The following is a 19,846-nucleotide window of genomic DNA, read 5'->3' as shown; positions in this document are numbered from 1 at the left end:
TCTGTTGTGTAGCGGGGACTGCTGGTAAACAAGGGCCCTTGAGTATATCATTTGATTATAGTGTAATTGGTGGGATTGATTTGATTTAATTTAATTTGAATTAATTAAAGGGTAAGTCATGGCAGTACAGCTCAGCGCCGTGGTATGCTCTTCCTGCACTATGTGGGTAATCAGGGACACTTCCTGTGTCCCTGATGACCATGTGTGCGGGAAGTGTGTCCAGCTGCAGCTACTGGCAGACCGCATTGCGGCGCTGGAGCTGCGAATGGATACATACTGGAGCATTCGTGATGCTGAGGACATCGTGGAAAGCACGTTTAATGAGTTGGTCACACCGTAGGTAAAGGCTGCACAGGCAGGAAGGGAATGGGTGACCGCCAGGCAGAGTAGTAGGCGCAGGCAGGTAGTACAGGGGTCTCCTGTGACCATCCCCCTCTCAAACAGATATACCGCTTTGGATATTGTTGGGGAGGATGGCTTATCGGGGTAAGGCAGCAGCAGCCAACTTCCTGGCACCATGGGTGGTTCTGCTGCACAGGACGGGAGGAAAGAGGGGTAGAGCTATAGTAATAGGGGATTCTATTGTAAGGGGAATAGATAGGCCTTTCTGCGGCCGCAAACGAGACTCCAGGATGGTATGTTGCCTCCCTGGTGCAAGGGTCAAGGATGTCTCAGAGCGGCTGCAGAGCATTTTGGAAGGGGAGGGTGAACAGCCAGTTGTCGTGGTGCATATAGGTACCAACGATATAGGTAAAAAATGGGATGAGGTCCTAAAAGCTGAATATAGGGAGTTAGGAGGTAAATTAAAAAATAGGACCTCAAAAGGTAGTAATCTCAGGATTGCTACCAGTGCCACGTGCTAGTCAGAGTAGAAATAGAAGGACATTTCAGATGAATACGTGGCTATAGGAATGGTGCAAGGGGGATTCAAATTCCTGGGACATTGGAACCGGTTCTGGGGGAGGTGGGACCAGTACAAACTGGAAGGTTTGCACCTGGGCAGGACCGGGACCGACGTCCTAGGGGGAGTGTTTGCTAGTGCTGTTGGGGAGGGTTTAAACTAAAATGGCAGGGGGTTGGGAACCTGAGCAGGGAGACAGAGGAAAGGGAAACAAGATAGAAGCAAAAGACAGGAAGGAGAAAAGCAAATGTGGCAGTCAGAGGAATCAAGGGTTTAAATCAAACATGGCCACAGTAAATAATAATTCTGAACGGTCAAAGAGTGTTAAAAAAAAAAAAACCTGAAGGCTTTGTGTCTTAATGCGAGGAGCATTCGTAATAAGGTGGGTGAATTAGCTGCGCAAATAGAGGTAAACGGATATGATATGATTGGGATTACGGAAACATGGCTCCAGGGTGACCAAGGCTGGGAACTCAACATCCAGGGGTATTCAATATTCAGGAAAGACAGGCAAAAAGGAAAAGGATGTGGGGTAGCACTGCTGGTTAAAGAGGGGATTAACACAATTGTAAGGAAGGGTATTAGCTCTGATGATGTGGAATCTGTATGGGTAGAACTGAGAAATGCCAAGGGGCAGAAAACGTTAGTGGGAGTGGTAAACAGACCCCCCAAACAGTAATGAAGAGGTTGGGGATGGTATTAAATGGGAAATTAGAGACGCGTGCAATAAGGGCACAGCAGTTATCATGGGTGACTTTAATCTACATATAGATTGGGCTAACCAAATTAGTAACAATACTGTGGAGGAGGAATTTCTGGAGTGTATACAGGATGGTTTCCTGGACCAATATGTTGAGGAACCAACTAGAGACCAGGCCATCTTAGACTGGGTATTATGTAATGAGAAAGGATTAATTAGCAATCTTGTTGTGCGAGGCCCCTTGGGGCGGAGCGATCATAATATGATCGAATTCTTCATTAAGATGGAGAGTGAAGTAGCTGACTCAGAGACTAGGGTCCTGAATTTAAATAAAGGAAACTATGATGGTATGAGGCGCGAGGTGGGTAGGGTTGATTGGGGAATGTTACTCAAAGGGTTGACGGTGGATAGGCAATGGCAAACATTCAAAGATCGCATGGACGAACTGCAGAATTTGTTCATCCCTGTTTGGTATAAAAAAACAAAAAAGGTGACTCAACCGTGGCTAACAAGGGAAATTAGGGATAGCATAAGATCCAAGGAGAGGACATATAAATTGGCCAGAAAAAGCAGTAAACCTGAGGATTGGGAGCAGTTCAGGATTCAGCAAAGGAGGACAAAGAGATTAATTAAGAGGGGGGAAATAGAATATGAGAGTAAGCTTGCAGGGAACATAAAAACTGACTGTAAAAACGTCTATAGATATGTGAAGAGAAAAAGATTGGTGAAGTCAAGCGTAGGTCCCTTGCAGTCAGAATCAGGGGAATTTATAATGGGGAACAAAGAAATGGCAGACCAATTAAATACATACTTTGATTGTCTTCACAAAGGAGGACACAAATAACCTCCCAGAGATGTCGGGGAACATAGCGTTTAATGAGAGTGAGGAACTGAATGAAATCAGTATTTGTAGGGAAATGGTGTTAGGGAAATTGACAGGATTGAAGGCCGATAAATCCCCAGGGCCTGATAATCTACATCCTAGGGTACTTAAGGAAGTGGCCCTAGAAACAGTAGATGCATTGCTGGTCATCTTCCAAAATTCTTTCGACTCTGGAACAGTTCCCATGGATTGGAGGGTGGCTAATGTTACCCCACTATTCAAAAAAGGTGGTAGAGAGAAAACGGGGAATTATAGACCGGTAAGCCTGACATCGGTAGTGGGGAAAATGCTAGAGTCCATTATAAAAGATGTAATAGCAGAGCACTTGGAAAACAGTGACAGGATCGGACAAAGTCAACACGGATTTACAAAAGGTAAATCGTGCTTGACTAATCTACTGGAATTTTTGGGAGGATGTAACTGGTAGAATAGATAAAGGGAGAACCAGTGGATGTGGTGTATTTGGACTTTCAGAAGGCTTTCGATAAGGTCCCGCATAAGAGATTAGCATGTAAAGTTAAGGCACCTGGGATTGGGGGCAAGGTACTGACTTGAACTGGTTGGCAGACAGGAAGCAAAGAGTTGGAATAAACAGGTCTTTTTCCGAGTGGCAGGCAGTGATTAGTGGGGTACCGCAGGGATCGGTCCTAAGACCCCAGCTATTCACAATATATTTTAATGATCTAGACGAGGGAACTAGATGTAATATCTCCAAGTTTGCAGACGGCAAAGCTGGGTGGGCGTGTGTGCTGTGAGGAGGATGCCGAGAAACTCCAGTATGATTTGGACAGGTTGGGTGATTGGGTAGATGCATGGCAGATGCAGTATAATGCGGAATAATGCGAGGTTATCCACTTTGGTGGCAAAAACAGGAAGGCAGATTATTATCTGAACGGCAATAGATTGGGAGAAGGGGAAGTGCAACGAGACCTGGGTGTCCTTGTGCACCAGTCGCTGAAGGTAAGCATGCAGGTGCAGCAGGCGGTTAAGAAGGCAAATGGTATGTTGGCCTTCGTAGCGAGAGGGTTTGAGTACAAGAACAAGGATGTCTTTCTGCAGCTGTACAGGGCCTTGGTGAGACCACACCTTGAGTATTGTGTGCAGTTTTGGTCGCCTTATCTGAGGAAGGATGTTCTTGCCATGGAGGGAGTGCAGCGAAGATTCACCAGACCGATACCTGGGATGGCAGGAATGACGTACGAGAAGAGATTGGGTCGATTGGGCTTATACTCGCTGGAGTTTAGAAGAATGAGAGGGGAGCTTATTGAAACGTATAAAATTCTAACAGGACTAGACAGACTAGATACAGGAAGGATGTTCCCGATGGCGGGGGAGTCCAGAACCAGGGGTCACAGTCTAAAGATAAGGGGTAAGCCATTTAGGACAGAGATGAGGAGGAATTTCTTCACCCAGAGAGTGGTGAACCTGTGGAATTCTCTACCACAGAAGGCAGTTGAGGCCAATTCATAAAATATATTCAAGAAAGAGTTAGATATATTTCTTTACAGCTAAAGGGATATGGGGAGAAGGCAGGGACAGGGTACTGAGTTTGGATGATCAGCCATGATCTCATTGAATGGTGGAGCAGGCTCGAGGGGCCGAATGGCCTACTCCTGCTCCTATCTTCTATGTTTCTATATTAATGCAAGCCCCGGGGGTGCCACACAATTAGGAACCTTCCTGAGAGTCATTTGTTTTGTAATTTATAGAACATGAGGGGGATGAAAAGTATCCACGTGCATTTTTCTTGCATCTTCCAATTTAAAAAGTTGACTGTACTCTAATATTTTTTGTGGCAACTGAGTGTCACAACAACAGATTGCATTTATATAGCATCTTTAACATAGTAAAACATCCCAAGGCATTTCACAGGGGCACTATCAATTATAAATTTGACACCAAGCCACATATATAAAGATATATTAGAGCAGGTGATCAAAAGTTTGGTCAAAGAAGGTTTTAAGGAGCGTCTTAAACGAGGAAAGGTAGAGAGCTTTAGGGAGGGTATTCCAGAACTGACAGCCTAGGCAGTACATCGGTCAATGGTGGGGTGATGGAAACTGGGGATGCGCAAGAGGTCGGAATTGGAGGAGTGCAGATATCTCATGGGGGGTGGGGGGGGGGGGGTTGTAGGGCTGGAGGAGATGAGAGAGATAGTGAGTGGCGAGGCCATGGAGAGATTTGAAAACCAGGATAAGATTTTTAAATTTGAGGCGTTACCAGACCAGGAGCAAATGTAGGTCAGCAACCACAGTAGTGATGGTCACATGAAATTTTTGTGCTTTCCTCGTGGAAAGAAAGTTTTTGTTATTAGTAAGAATATCACTGAGCAGAATATCACTGAGCAGACTAGTATTACTATCAGTAGTGTTATTTAACAGAAGTTATTGAATTTGTTAACTGCTGGATTATTGCAATTTTTAGGAACCAATAACCTTCAATGAGAGAGTCTGGAATTTTGTTATGTTTGTACTCAACAACAAAAAAGTTTGCCATAGGCTGCACTGAAAAATTGTTATAGTAGATTACATAGGAGTATGTTTTCATTTAAGACACTTAACAGAACAGACTTTCAGCACTGCTTTTCCAAGAGTTGTGACCGAAAGACCTGGGAAACTTGCAGCCATTTTCTGATTCTTGAGCTTTAAAGGGTTGGCCACACCTGGTCAATGTGAAAGGAATGTGCATAATTTGCTACAAGCAATGTAGTGCGTGGATCAGCAGAATCATTAAAGAAATAGTTTAGCAATTGACCATTAACTGTATTAAAAAATGTCTAGCCTGAAAGGATTACTAATAAAGCTAACTGTATATGGGCATTTATCTATTTGTATATGCGCAACAGGCAAGGATGGAGGGAACTGTGTAGGTAAATGGCTGTACCGGTATGTCCTTGGTTGATTTGAGGGGCGAGGGGGAAACGATCAGTATCTCTGGACTGAGATACACAAATATCTGTTCAGCAGCGAGCTCCATGGCAGCAATTCATTATACGCTCTGATGGTATCCTAACCCACAACAGCGCAGCTCAAGAAATTGGAAAAATTGAGGAAGTAACAAACTCTCATGCCAGTTATTTCTTTATAGTGGTATATAGAAAATGTTAATCTTTTGTTTTTACTGTAAAGCAGTAGGAGCACTGGAGGCTATGATGAACAAAATTAGTGAATCATAAAATAAATGGCTGGCAGATACACATGATTCTGGGCAACACTATCAACTGTAACAGCAAAGCCTTGGTTTTCACCATAGTCAGACCCCTGGCATCCAACTTCTGCTTTCATATCTTGCAATAAATTGCTTCCCAATATATATTGTGCAGATTTTTTAAACTACTAAAGCTGCTTCAATCTTTGGGGAGTAAACACAACTTGGTAACAGAATAATAGCTACAAGTTAATTGGATTAGAAGATAGAAACTGTCAGGGCCATTGTTTTAAAAGACTGAATATATCAAGTGTCATCGTTATATAGAATTACAGAAGTTTTAATGATGTTTCGGGGGCCTCATTCTGTAATTCCATCCAATGTCGGGCCCCCCCCAGCATTTATAGTTGCCAAAAATCAGTCAAATTTTGCTTTTATTACATGGGATTTTCCTGCCATTTTGGGGATTATATTCTGCTATTCCTCTTATTTTGTTGCAAAACCCACAAGTAAATTGACCATCTTATGATTAGTACTGTAGCATATCTACATGGAGGCAAATAAGTGATATTATAAGCAAGTTTGTGATGCAGCCGAAGCTATATGGAACCTCAAGACACTCCCTATATCAATATGCTAGCAGGTTTTTTTAAACTGTGGATAGGGCAAGGTAAGATTTAAGAGAAAGTAATACAAGAGCAAAGTTGGCACTAGCTGTCTCACATATAGGAAGGGGGGAAATCAGAGTGCGCTTAAGCCATTCGTGAAATATAGGAAACTTTGGTTTAACCGGAGGTTAACTGTCCGGAATGCTCGAGCCACCGGCAAAAATCAGGAGTCGTTTCGTTAAGTTTTTTTTCTTTTCGTAGGTTTTTTTTCCACCAGTCAGGCTCTGCAAGGTCTCGCTGAAGCTGTTGCTAAGCTACAGAGACGCTTGCAAGGTACAGCTGACTGTTTGGAAGCTGTTGCTAAGCAACAGGGTTTGTTGCCAGATACGGAGCTCAAAATCTCCGTATGTTTCAACATTAGCCCTGGTTTGTCCGGCAGTTTTGATGGGACGGCAACAGCTCGGTCCCGACTGTGCCGGATAGCACAAAGTTTCCTGTACCTGCAATTTATCACATCAAATTGCTCCTACAAGGAAAGTCTTCCAAGAACCACTTCTTTACACAATGCATAGTTCAGATGTGCTATAAACATATATAAAACACATCACTGGGTATTTTTCTAGTTTGTGCAAAATACATGCGTGCACCAAAGACAATACCAGTACACCATCCATGGGATAATTTATACCTCCTAACAATTAGGCTTCATTACATCTTGATTTCCATGAGACAATTTTAAAAAACTACTTAGTAGATTACATGCTGCACAAAACCTGGCTAGCAGAGAATTAAGAGAAATTCTATCTTCATTCTCACATTGATGGACACTAGCATCTCCAGCAGCAAGTCCTCCTGCCTCTCATTAAATACAGCTTCATAACACTATTCTAGGTATCCATTATGGAAACTTTCCATATTTTGCATAAATTTCATCAATACAGGCCAAATGACCTAGTGCAGAAACAGATTCAATTGTTAATACAATTTATAACAAAAACAGCTTTTGAATACTGCAATATTAAAACATATTCCTTATTAAACACAAATCACATTACCTAACGGTTCAGATGGCTGATGACTATTTTAACTTGTATTTTTATGTCAAGGGTGTGAACACCCAAAGGCATTAAGTGCAACTTTCACTCCAAAAATGCAGACGTGTTTACTGAAACATTTGTGATGAAACCCAGCTCGAGTTCTCTAAAACTTGTGCAACTAAGCATTGAACACAGTCCGACAAAAACACCCAGAAAATCCTGAATAATGCACCGATATTGTTGTAGAGCTTGTTGTAGATTTGCAAATAAAATAGGGAAAATTTTAGACTGTTGCTATCAAACCAACTAAAGTACGTTTCTTTCCGATTTTTACAAAGTGACATGAATGTGATTTTTGTTTTACACATATACCGGAAAGAAATGGGCCAAGTCAGATAGGGGAGGGGGAGGAGAGACGTGTGCTGTGGGACCCACTCGAGTTACAATCAGCTGTACTGTGGGTGTGTGTCAGCCCATCCCCCCCTCTCCTATTTACAATTTGCTGCTTGCAGCCTTTTTTTTAATTTATAAGAGATTGCGCAGCGCGCATCCAACACACGCCACCACCGCAATGAAAACAAAGGGCGACTGGGGGAGGAGGGGGGAAGCTGCGGCTGCTGCAGGCCAGCGGGCCCTAGGCGGATAAAGCCCCCGCCGTCATTAACAAAGAGCGGCGATGCTGCGAGCCACTGCCGCCGCCCGCACATATTAATACAGCGGGAAAGAGGAGGGAGGGTTAATTGATTAGGCCCCGGGGGCGGGGGCCGGGCCCGCTCACCTGGCAGAAGCGCTGGCAGTAATCCCCGGACGACTCCACGGACACCCCGAGCTCCCGCAGCTGGTTACCCAGCTCTCGCAGCTTGTCCGTCAGCTTTCTCACGTCTGCACCCACCTCCCCGGCCGCCATCTTGCTGCTGCGCTCATGGCCTGGAACGCACCACCTCCCCCCGCCTCTCTCCACCGCCGCCAACCCGCTCCGGCGCGACGTGAGGTGACGCCGCGCTGCTGATTGGCCCGTCCGCCCGCGACGCCGCAGGAGCCGGCGCCAGAGAGGCGAGCGCGAGACGCTGTCCGTCCCATGGCGGTTGGAAGGCGAAGGGAAAGCGGCGAGCCCAGGCCCATGGCGGTGGGGGTTTGGAGTGTGTGTTAGCTGGGCCTGGTACACTGACAGAGATACCCTCACTTGAGATTTATCACCTCACCGCCCCCCCCCGCCAAAAAAAAGGTGGCAGCAAACCCCGTTCAAATATCCTGTGGCTCAGCAGCTACGTCCCAGATAGGATATTTTGCTCTCCAGGCATGCGAGGCATTTAACTTTAGGTCATAGTCGTCGCCTACACGGTCTCACTCCAACGCAGTGATCGGTGTCAGCCATGGTCCGGTGGGCAGCATTCTCGTCCGCTCCAGAGACTGCAGCACAGAAGTCCAGGCTGACAGTGCAGTGCTGAGGGAGTGCTGCACTGTCGGAGGTGCTGCCTTTCGGAGGAGACGTTAAACCGAAGCCCTGTCTGTTCTCTCGGACGTAAAGTATCTCATGGTAATATTTTGAAGAAGAGCAGGGTAGTTATCCTGGCCAATATTTATCCCTGAATCAACATCATTAAAAAAAATTATCTGTTCATTATAATGTTGCTGTTTGAGGGCCCTTGCTGTGTGCAAATTGGCTGCAGCGTTTCCTACATTACAACAGTGACTACACTTCAAAAGTACTTCATTGGCTGTAAAGAGCTTTGGGACGTCTGGTAGTTGTGCAAAGTGCTATATAAATGCAAGTCTTATTTCTCACATCTACAGATTTCTGATAGCAGTGTTGCAGTGGGGAGATGTATAAATACAGAGGTCAGGAAAGCAAGTAGCAAAGACAACGTGGTTCTGACAGATTTTAATTATCACGTGGACTGGGAGAAGCAGAACAGCTCAATTAGTCAAGGAAGCAAATTTCTAGATTGTATTTGAGATGGTTTTCTTCAACAATACGTATTAAAACCAACAACCTACTGGATTTAAATGATGAGTACGAAACCAAAATGAGTTTTTTTTTGTTTTATTCATTGATGGGATGTGGGCGTCGCTGGCTAGGCCTGCATTTAGTGCCCATCCCTAATTGCCCTTGAGAAGATGGTGGTGAGCCGCCTTCTTGAACCGCTGCCGTCCATATGGTGTAGGTACACCCACAATGCTGTTAGGAAGGGAGTTCCAGGATTTTGGCCCAGCGACAGTGAAGGATCGGCGATACAGTTCCAAGTCAGGATGGTGTGTGCCTTGGAGGGTGTTAAGTCTGTGTGTTATAGTGAGAATTACTACACAGACCACAAGAGTAAATTTTAACAGGACTTTACTAGTCGAAGGTCAGGGCGGAACTGCCCAATAAATCATTACACAGCACTTATATACCGGTGTGGTCACCACCGGTATAACAGTATACAGCAGCCAAGATAAAGTAGTGCAACTCTTAAAATAGTTCTCTTAAAGGTGGAACGGTTACATACACCACAATCCTCCCTTTTTAGCTTAACAGTATATATTCCCCATTAACATAACATAATAACATATATACACAACTTCATGTAAAAACAGTTCACAGACTCAGTCTCTCTGGAGGCTTCCTGACTCGGTCCGGATAACGCCTCGGTGGTGTAGTAGTTTTCGGTGGTGTAGTAGGTTCTTTTGGCAAGGTCGATTCGGCTTGAATGCCAGTGTCGGGTTCATCTGATTCCAGTATCACCGGATCGGAGGTAGATACTATGGGTATCTCTGCTTCATCATTAGGCGTACAGAGTTGTGGAGTAGGTTGTCCCTTTTCGGATGACTCTATGATCTGGTCATCATGGCGCCTTATTATGCTTTCACCAATGTCCACGGTATACATCAGCGGTCCTAGTCGTGTGCAAATAGTTCCAGGCTGCCATTTCTCGGTACGGTAGTCCCGGGCCAAAACTTGTTGACCTATCTGGAAGGTTCTAGTTGGCCTTTCATTCATGCCTTGAAATTGCCGGTTCTCTACGTCCCTTCTGATGTTTGGCTTGATCAAATCCAGCCGGCATCTTAGTCTTCTATTGAAAAACATCATGGCGGGAGTTTGGTTTGTAACCACATGTGTTGCATTCCTGTACGCCAACAAGAGGTTATCTACCTTATGTTGTAGATTTATGTCTTCATTACCCATGGCCTTTATGGCCTTCTTGAAGGTCTGGACAAACCTTTCAGCTAATCCATTGGTGGCGGGATGGTATGGGGCGGACGTGTAGTGCTTAACCCCATTGTTTTTTAAGAACTTCCTGAATTCTTTGGACACAAATTGCGGTCCATTATCAGAACAGATCTGTTCCGGCAGCCCATTCCTGGCAAATATGGTCCTTAATACTGTGATGGTTTTTTCCGTGGTGGTGGAGGACATCTTTATTACCTCCGGCCACTTGGAGTGTGCATCCACCGCGATTAAGAACATTGAGTCCATAAATGGACCAGCAAAGTCGATATGTACCCTTTGCCATGGAGATGAGGGCCACTCCCATGGATGCAGAGGGGCTTGTGGTGGGGCGTTTTGGACCTTCTGGCATCCTAGACAGCTCTTGGTCATTTCTTCAATGTCTCCATCGATACCTGGCCACCACACAAACGCTCTGGCTAGGTTCTTCATTTTCACTCCACCCAGATGTCCCTCGTGAAGCTCCTTTAGCACTTTATCCTGGAGTTTGGGTGGAATCACCACTCTGGATCCACACATCAAAGTTCCTCGGCACACTGACAGCTGCTCTCTTGTTTGCGAGAATGCTGGCAACAGTGGTTCGCCATGTGCTGGCCATCCCTTCACCATTAAATCGTAGACTCGTGAGAGAGTCGGGTCATTTCTCGTTTCCTTTTCGATGGTAGAATTTGTTACTGGTAGACATTCCACTATGGTTGAGTGGAACATCTCCACTGGGTCCACTGTAGGCGCCTCTTCTACCGTTGGCAACGGTAGGCGCGATAAACCGTCAGCATTCCCATGCTGTTTTGATCCTTTGTATTCTATGTCATATTGGTGTGCCCCTAGGAAAAGGGACCACCTCTGTAGCCTTTGCGCTGTCATAATGGAAACGCCTTTTTTTGGGTTGAATATGGATACCAACGGCTGGTGGTCTGTCAGCAGTGTAAACTTCTGGCCCTGCAGGTAATGATTAAACTTCTTTACTCCCCACACCAGGCTGAGAGCCTCCCTATCTATCTGAGCATAGTTGCGCTCAGCGGAGGTCAATGATCTGGATGCAAATGCGACTGGCCTTTCCAAGCCATTTGGCAACTTGTGTGAGAGTACTGCTCCAATACCATAAGGAGAAGCATCACAAGCTAAACGAATAGGTAGCGTTGGGTTGAAATGAGCCAACACTTCCTCTGAGGTGATCAATGCCTTGCTTTTGCGAAAGGCCTTCTTACAGTCCTCGCTCCACTTCCATGGTACTTCTTTCTGCAAAAGAGCATTCAGTGGGTGCAGCACCGTGGATAGATTTGGCAGAAACTTATGGTAATAGTTAATCAACCCTAGGAACGACCTCAACTGGGATACATTTTCCGGAGCGGGAGCCTTCACAACAGCTTCGATCTTGTCAGGTGACTTGTGCAGCCCCTCCTGGTCAATGACATGACCACAGTACGAGATCCATTTCTGAAAGAACTCACATTTCTGGCGATTAACTCGAAGTCCATATTCCTTCAATCTGGTGAGCACCAGTTTCAAATTTGCAAGGTGTTCCTCATCGTCATCTCCTGTAATCAGGATATCGTCCAAGTAACATTGAGTGTTTGGAATTCCCTGTAATACCTGCTCCATGGCCCTCTGCCAAATTGCTGGAGCCGAAGCCACTCCAAAAACCAGTCTATTATGTCGATACAAGCCTCTGTGCGTGTTGATTGTGAGATACTGGCGCGACTCTTCCTCAACTTCCATCTGTAAGTACGCTTGCGCCAGGTCTATCTTGGTGAAGTGTTTCCCGCCAGACAATGAAGCAAAGATATCCTCAATCCACGGAAGCGGATATTGCACCGTGTGAAGCACCGGATTAACTGTGATCTTGAAGTCTCCACAGATGCGGACCTTCCCCGGTTCCCCTGGCTTGTTACTCGATGAATGCTTCATGACGGGAACAATGGGCGTGGCCCACTCACTCCAGTCCACCTTAGACAGTACTCCTGAACGTTCTAGCCCTTCCAGCTCAGCTTCCACAGCAGGTCGTATCGCATAAGGTACCGGTCTGGCTTTGAAAAATTTTGGGTTTGCATGTTCTGCAATCTTGATTTTTGCCTTAATTCCTCTTAGTGTTCCCAGTCCCTGTTGGAACACCTCTTTAGCCTCATCCAATATTCTGGACAATCGTTCAGGTTTGACATTTTTTTTTCCGGAATCTACCATCATTGCTTTTAGGGAGTGCCAGTCCATATTTATTTTCCTGATCCACTCCCGTCCCAGAAGTGGTGGACCTCCCTCAGGTAGTACATATAAGTCCATTCCTTGGTGTTCTTTGCCCTTGTGTATCACCTTGACTTTTATCTTTCCGATGGGGTATACTCTTTGCCCCATGTATGTCTGCAATACTATCTCCGTATCCCGTAGGGGAATATGTGTGAATAACCTTTTGTAATCTTGCTTATTCATGACCGTCAACGCCGATCCAGTGTCCAATTCCATCTTCACTTGGACTCCTGCTATCTGCAGTGTGACCCAGATAGTTTGTAGGTCAGCTTCCTTACTCACATTGTGAATTCACAGACTACCCAGTTCCTTGCTGTTGGAGTCTGAATCCGAATTCTGTTCATCCGAACTCTTCTCAGCCACCTTATGTACCTTTCTGCACTTTTCCTGCGGTGACTTTTTGTTGCTGGTCTTCTTTCCTGACCGGCATACTTTAGCTATGTGACCAAGCTTGCCACATTTTCTACATTCCTGGTTTTTAAACCAGCATTGGTTCTGATCGTGTGTTGTCTTTCCACAACGATAACATTTCATTGTACCCAAAGCCATTTGATCTACGCTGAGTACCGCTGCCTTCAGCTGCATTTCCGCAGTGCCTCTCGCTGCGGCTTCGTGCGATGCTGCAATAGTGACAGCCTTATCAAGTGTAAGATCATTCTCTTCAAGCAGCCGCTTTTGTGTTCCTTCTTTCGACAATCCACACACGAATTTGTCCCTCAGTGCCTCTGTCAGACTTTCCCCAAACTGACAGTATTTCGCTAGCTTACGCAGTTCAATTAAATACTCCGCGTTGCTTTCCTCTTTCAGTTGCGTTCTCGCATAAAATTTAAATCGTTCCGCTAACATCAGCGGTGTGGGGTTCAAATGATTTTTCAGGACAGCAACAATTTTAGCGAAAGTCTGATCCGACGGTTTAGCTGGTGATAGAAGATGCTTCAATAGCCCGTATGTCTTCGCACCCATTGAGTTTAGTAAGGTTAGTGCTTTATCTTCATCTGATATTTTATTTGCCTTACAATATATCTCTATGCGTTCTACATACGTGGCCCAATCTTCAACATCGGGATCGAAATCGTTGATGTTACCACGCTTAGGCATCATCGCAATCTTCTTGAGAAACAAAAATAAATTTTTCTTTTATTTTTTTTTTCAAAATGGCGGTTTCCCGCGCTTGTCTTCTTCCCCCGCCTACGAAAATGGCAGCTTCCCGCGTTTGCCTTTCTCCCCCGCTGGCTGTAATGGCAATTGCCGTATTGCTGCGTTCGCCCTCCCCAGCGGTTTTCAAATCGTGCCTCCCAGCCCCTCTTGCAGTCCGGTCCTTTCCCCCCGGCTGCGGCTGAGTTCTCCGCGGTTTTTTTTTTTTAAATTTCTCCCGCGCCTTACGCTGACCCGGTCGCTGCGCCTCGCGGCCTCGGTAGCTGCCCGGCCTTTTTCACCGGTCGCGGTCGAGCTCTCTCTCGACGCTGTTGCATCTCCCAGCCCGCTTGCAGCCCGGTCTTCTACACCGGCTGCGTTTGCATTCACCGCGGCTCCCATGCCTTACGCTGCCCCAGTCTCAGCGCCTCTGGCCCCGACTTCTGTCCGGCTCTTTTCCCCGGCCGTGGTCGAGTTCTCCGCCCTTATATCCTCCGTTTTTCCCTCCCCTACTTCACAGCCAATGTAGCCAACTTGCTGCTCGTCGCTGATCGGCTTACCCACCACCGTGATAGAAGGGATGATCACTGCCTGTTGCTGCTGGAAGACTTCGTGTCAGGATTCTTCCTTTGCTCTTCAGACCTGCGTCTTTTCTCAGCAGGATGATGAGGGCGGATGCCTCCTCTCAACGCCCGTCAACTGCCTTGGATGTATCTCTGCCGCAGGGTAAGATCGTACTTGTCGCCACTGTTAAGTTTGTGTGTTATAGTGAGAATTACTACACAGACCACAAGAGTAAATTTTAACAGGACTTTACTAGTCGAAGGTCAGGGCGGAACTGCCCAATAAATCATTACACAGCACTTATATACCGGTGTGGTCACCACCGGTATTACAGCATACAGCAGCCAAGATAAAGTAGTGCAACTCTTAAAATAGTTCTCTTAAAGGTGGAACGGTTACATACACCACAGAGGGGAACTTGTAGGTGGTGATGTTCCCATGCGTCTGCTGCCCTTGTCCTTCTAAGTGGTAGAGGTCGCGGGTTTGGAAGGTGCTGCAGTGCATCTTGTAGATGGTACACACTGCAGCCACAGTGCGCCGGTGGTGGAGGGAGTGAATGTTGAAGGTGGTGGATGGAGTGCCAATCAAGCGGGCTGCTTTATCCTGAATGGTGTCGAGCTTCTTGAGTGTTGTTGGAGCTGCACTCATCCAGGCAAGTGGAGAGTATTCCATCACACTCCTGACTTGTGCCTTGTAGATGGTGGAAAGGCTTTGGGGAGTCAGGAGGTGAGACACTCGCCGCAGAATTCCCAGCCTCTGGCCTGCTCTTGTAGCCACAGTATTTATATGGCTGGTCCAGTTCAGTTTCTGATCAATGGTAACCCCCAGGATGTTGATAGTGGGGGATTCAGCGATGGTAATGCCATTGAATGTCAAGGGGAGATGGTTAGAGTCTCGCTTGTTGGGGATGGTCATTGCCTGGCACTTGTGTGGTGCGAATGTTACTTGCCACTTGTCAGCCCAAGTCTGAATGTTGTCCAGGTCTTGCTGCATATGGACACGGACTGCGTCAGTATCTGACGAGTCTCGAATGGTGCTGAACAGTGTGCAATCATCAGCAAACATCCCCACTTCTGACCTTATGATGGAGGGAAGGTCATTGATGAAACAGCTGAAGATGGTTGGGCCTAGGACACTGCCCTGAGGAACTCCTGCAGTGATGTCATGTGATTAAGATGAATGACCTCCAACAACCACAGCCAACTTCCTTTGTGCTAGGTATGATTCCAACCAATGGAGAGTTTTCCCCTTGATTCCCATTGACTTCAGTTTTGCTAGGGCTCCTTGATGCCACACTCGATCAAATGCTGCCTTGATGTCAAGGGCAGTCACTCTCACCTCACCTCTTGAGTTCAGCTCTTTTGTCCATGTTTGGACCAAGGCTGTAATGAGGTCAGGAGCTGAGTGGCCCTGGCGGAACCCAAACTGGGCGTCAGTTAGCAGGTTATTGCTGAGTAAGTGCCGCTTGATAGCACTGTCGACGACACCTTCCATCACTTTGCTGATGATTGAGAGTAGACTGATGGGACGGTAATTGTCCAGGTCGGATTTGTCCTGCTTTTTGTAGACAGGACATACTTGGGCAATTTTCCACATTGCCGGGTAGATGCCAGTGTTGTAGCTAGTTCTGGAGCACAAGTCTTCAGTACTATTGCCGGAATGTTGTCAGGGCCCATAGCCTTTGCAGTATCCAGTGTCTTCAGCCGTTTCTTGACATCACGTGGAGTGAATTGAATGGGCTGAAGACTGGCATCTGTGATGCTGGGGACCTCAGGAGGAGGCCGAGATGGATCATCCACTCGGCACTTCTGGCTGAAGATAGTTGCAAATGCTTCAGCCTTATCTTTTGCACTCACGTGCTGGGCTCCACTATCATTGAGGATGGGGATATTTTTGGAGCTTCCTCCTCCTGTTAACTGTTTAATTGTCCACCACCACCCACGACTGGATGTGGCAGGACTGCAGAGCTTTGATTTGATCCGATGGTTGTGAGATCGCTTAGCTCTGTCTATCACATGTTGCTTCCATTGTTTGGCATGCAAGTATTCCTGTGTTGTAGCCTCACCAGGTTGACACCTCATTTTTCGGTATGCCTGGTGCTGTTCCCGGCATGCTCTCCTGCACTCTTCGTTAAACCAGGGTTGATCTCCCGGCTTGATGGTAATGGTAGAGTGAGGGATATGCCGGGCCATGAGGTTACAGATTGTGGTTGAATACAATTCTGCTGCTGCTGATGGCCCACAGCGCCTCATGGATGCCCAGTTTTGAGTTGCCAGATCTGTTCGAAATCTGTCCCATTTAGCACGGTGGTAGTGCCACACAACACGGTATCCTCAACATGAAGACGGGACTTCGTCTCCACAAGGACTGTGCGGTGGTCACTTCCACCAATGCTGTCATGGACAGATGCATCTGCAACAGGTAGATTGGTGAGGACGAGATCAAGTAGGTTTTTCCCTCTTGTTGGTTCCCTCACCACCTGTCGCAGACCCAGTCTGGCAGCTATGTCCTTTAGGACTCGGCCAGTTGTGGTGCTACCGAGCCACTCTTGGTGATGGACATTGAAGTCCCCCACCCAGGGGACATTTTGTGCCCTTGCTACTCTCAGTGCTTCTTCCAATTGGTGTTCAACATGAAGGAGTACTGATTCATCAGCTGAGGGAGGGCGGTAGGTGGTAATTAGCAGGGGGTTTCCTTGCCCATGTTTGACTTGATGCCATGAGACCTCATGGGGTCCTGAGTCAATGTTGAGGACTCCCAGGGCTACTCCCTCCCGACTGTATACCACGGTGCCACCACCTCTGGTGGGTCTGTCCTGCCTGTGGGACAGGACATACCCAGGGATGGTGATGGTGGTGTCTGGGACATTGGTTGTAAGGCATGATTCGGTAATTATGACTATGTCAGGCTGTTGCTTGACTAGTCTGTGGGACAGTTCTCCCAATTTTGGCACAAGCTCCCAGATGTTGGTAAGGAGGACTTTGCAGGGTCGACAGGGCTGGATTTGCCATTGTCGTTTCCGGTGCCGAGTGGTCCGTCCGGTTTTATTCTTATTGTTTTTTGTAGCGGTTGTTTACAACTGAGTGGCCATTAAGAGTCAACCACATTGCTGTGGGTCTGGAGTCACATGTAGGCCAGACCAGGTAAGGACAGCAGATTTCTTTCCCTAAAGGACATTAGTGAACCAGATGGGTTTTTGCAACAATCGACAATGGTATCATGGTCACCATTACTAAGACTAACATTTAATTCCAGAATTAAATTGAATTGAATTTAAATTCCACCAGCTGCCGTGGTGGGATTTGAACTTATATCCTCAGAGCATTTGACCGAGCTTCTGGCTTACTAGTTTAGTGACATAACCACTACGCCACCGCCTCCCCTTAACAATCTGAAGGTAAGGAGGCATCTTGCAAATAGTGACCATAATATTTAATTTGATACTAGGTTTTAGAGGGAAAAGGGAAGGTTTGCACACCAAAGTTTGGTTTAGAAGTAAATTGCCCACAATAAACTTGGCTGAACTGTTAAAAGGATAAACCTACAGATAAAATGTGGCAAGTATACAAATAAATATTTGGTACAATACAAAACCAGTAAACCTAAAATTCAAGGGCACCACATTTTTAGTTAAGTAACCATGGTCACCAAATGAGGTAAGACATAGTATCAAGTTCAAAGGAAAAACTTGCAGAAATGCAAGGAAAGTGGAAATCCAGCAGATCGGGAGAACTATAAAAGCAACAATGGAACAAGGAAAGTAATGAGATGCAAAAAGGAATATGAAAAAAATCATGCAAAGAGAGCAGCAAATGTTTTTATGAATATATTACGAGAAGGAGACTGCTATAGGCAAGTACGATAGCAAAATATTGCGGATGCTGGAAATCCGAAATAACAACAGAAAACGCTGGGAAAACTCAGCAGGCCAGGCAACATCCATGGAGAGAGAAATAGAGTCAACGTTTCGGGTCGAAACCCTTCTACAGAACTGAGAGAAAATGCAGGAAATGAAACAAAAGGCAGTTTGGGGGCTGGGAAATGGAGGGGATGAAAGAAGAAACATTAAGAGATATTCAAGGTGAGACGAGATAGTAATAGGACAGGTAAAGAAACAGACAATGGCTCTAGATAAAGTGTGAAATGCACTGGCAGAGTGAAAGACAGCTGCCATGTGGAAAAAAAGGGAAAAGTCACAAACCAAAAGTGTGGATAAAAAATATAATAGGGGCCGAGGTTATGATCTGAAGTTGTTGAACTCGATATTGAGTCCAGAAGGCTGTAAACTGCCTAATCTGTAATCTCCTCCAGCCCCACAACCTTCCGAGATATCTGCGCTCCTCTAATTCTGCCCTCTTGAGCATCACTGATTATAATCGCTCCACGATTGGTGGCTGTTAGATCCGTGTATCTTGTTGTTGTGTCCTTCAATAATCAGACAAGAGACTGCAAGGAACGATCAACAGGTGTTTACTGAATGAGGGTTACTCTAGAACTAACTGTACAGATCACTACTCAGGGTTTATATACAGGTGTGGTCACTGCCGGTACTACAGTATACAGGAGCTGTAAAAAGTAGTTCTCCCCTTAAAGGTACATACATTCCAATTCCTCCCCTTTTAGATTAACAGTAGCATAACACTCATTTAACAATTAAATATCAAACTAATTACAATTAACACTTTTAACATGCAACATTAACTGAAAATAGTCTATTTATAAATTCAGTCTTTGGGGAGGCTTCCTGATTCTTTCTGGATAACGCCTTTCCCGAGTGTCTCGCTCTTGGTGTGGAGGCGATTCTAACACCCTGTCGTCAGTTGATTCATCAGCTTCCAATGCTATTGTTTCTGAGGTAGATGCGTCGGGTTCCTCACCAGGTATGTATGGCCGAGACATGGGGTTGACTCGTTCCTGTGACTCGAGGATCTGGTCAGCATGGCATCTCACAATGTTCTCCCCAACATCCACTGTGTACATTAGTGGCCCCTGCCGTGTGCATATCGTTCCTGGTTGCCATTTCTCTGTTCGGTAGTCGTGGGCCAAGACTGGTTGCCCTATATTGAAGCTCCTTGTCAGCTTCTCATTGATGTGCTGGAATTGCTTATTCTCAACATCTCTTCGTACATTTGGTCTGAGCAAATCCAGACGAGATCTCAACCTTCGGTTAAAGAACATCATGGCCGGGGCCTGGTTGGTGACTGCATGTGTCGCATTTCTGTAGGCTAACAGGAAATTGTCCACCTTATGCTGCAGTGGAATGTCGTCATCGCACATGGCCTTTACTGCTTTTTTAAAGGTTTGTACGAAACTCTCAGCCAATCCATTTGTGGCTGGATGATACGGGGCGGATGTGTAATGCCTCACCCCATTCCTTTTCATAAATCTTCGAAACTCTTCGGACACAAACTGTGGTCCGTTAC

General features: G+C 46.0%; 1 protein-coding gene across 1 annotated transcript in view; it reads right to left on the bottom strand.

Moving 5' to 3' along the window:
• LOC147121657 (zinc finger protein 292-like) overlaps positions 1-8,224 on the bottom strand; it is a 216,510-nt gene extending 208,286 nt beyond the window's left edge. Inside the window, exon 1 of the mRNA XM_085982085.1 lies at positions 8,055-8,224. Coding sequence (XP_085838211.1) covers positions 8,055-8,183 — 129 coding nt within the window. The 5' untranslated portion in view covers positions 8,184-8,224. The remainder of the gene's footprint in view (positions 1-8,054) is intronic.
• Positions 8,225-19,846: the final 11,622 nt, after the last annotated feature.

Source organism: Somniosus microcephalus, chromosome 3, assembly GCF_052327205.1.
Source record: "Somniosus microcephalus isolate GS21.2 chromosome 3, FLI_Smic_1.0, whole genome shotgun sequence".
Taxonomy (NCBI): domain Eukaryota; kingdom Metazoa; phylum Chordata; class Chondrichthyes; order Squaliformes; family Somniosidae; genus Somniosus; species Somniosus microcephalus.
This window is presented reverse-complemented; position numbering and strand designations above follow the sequence as displayed.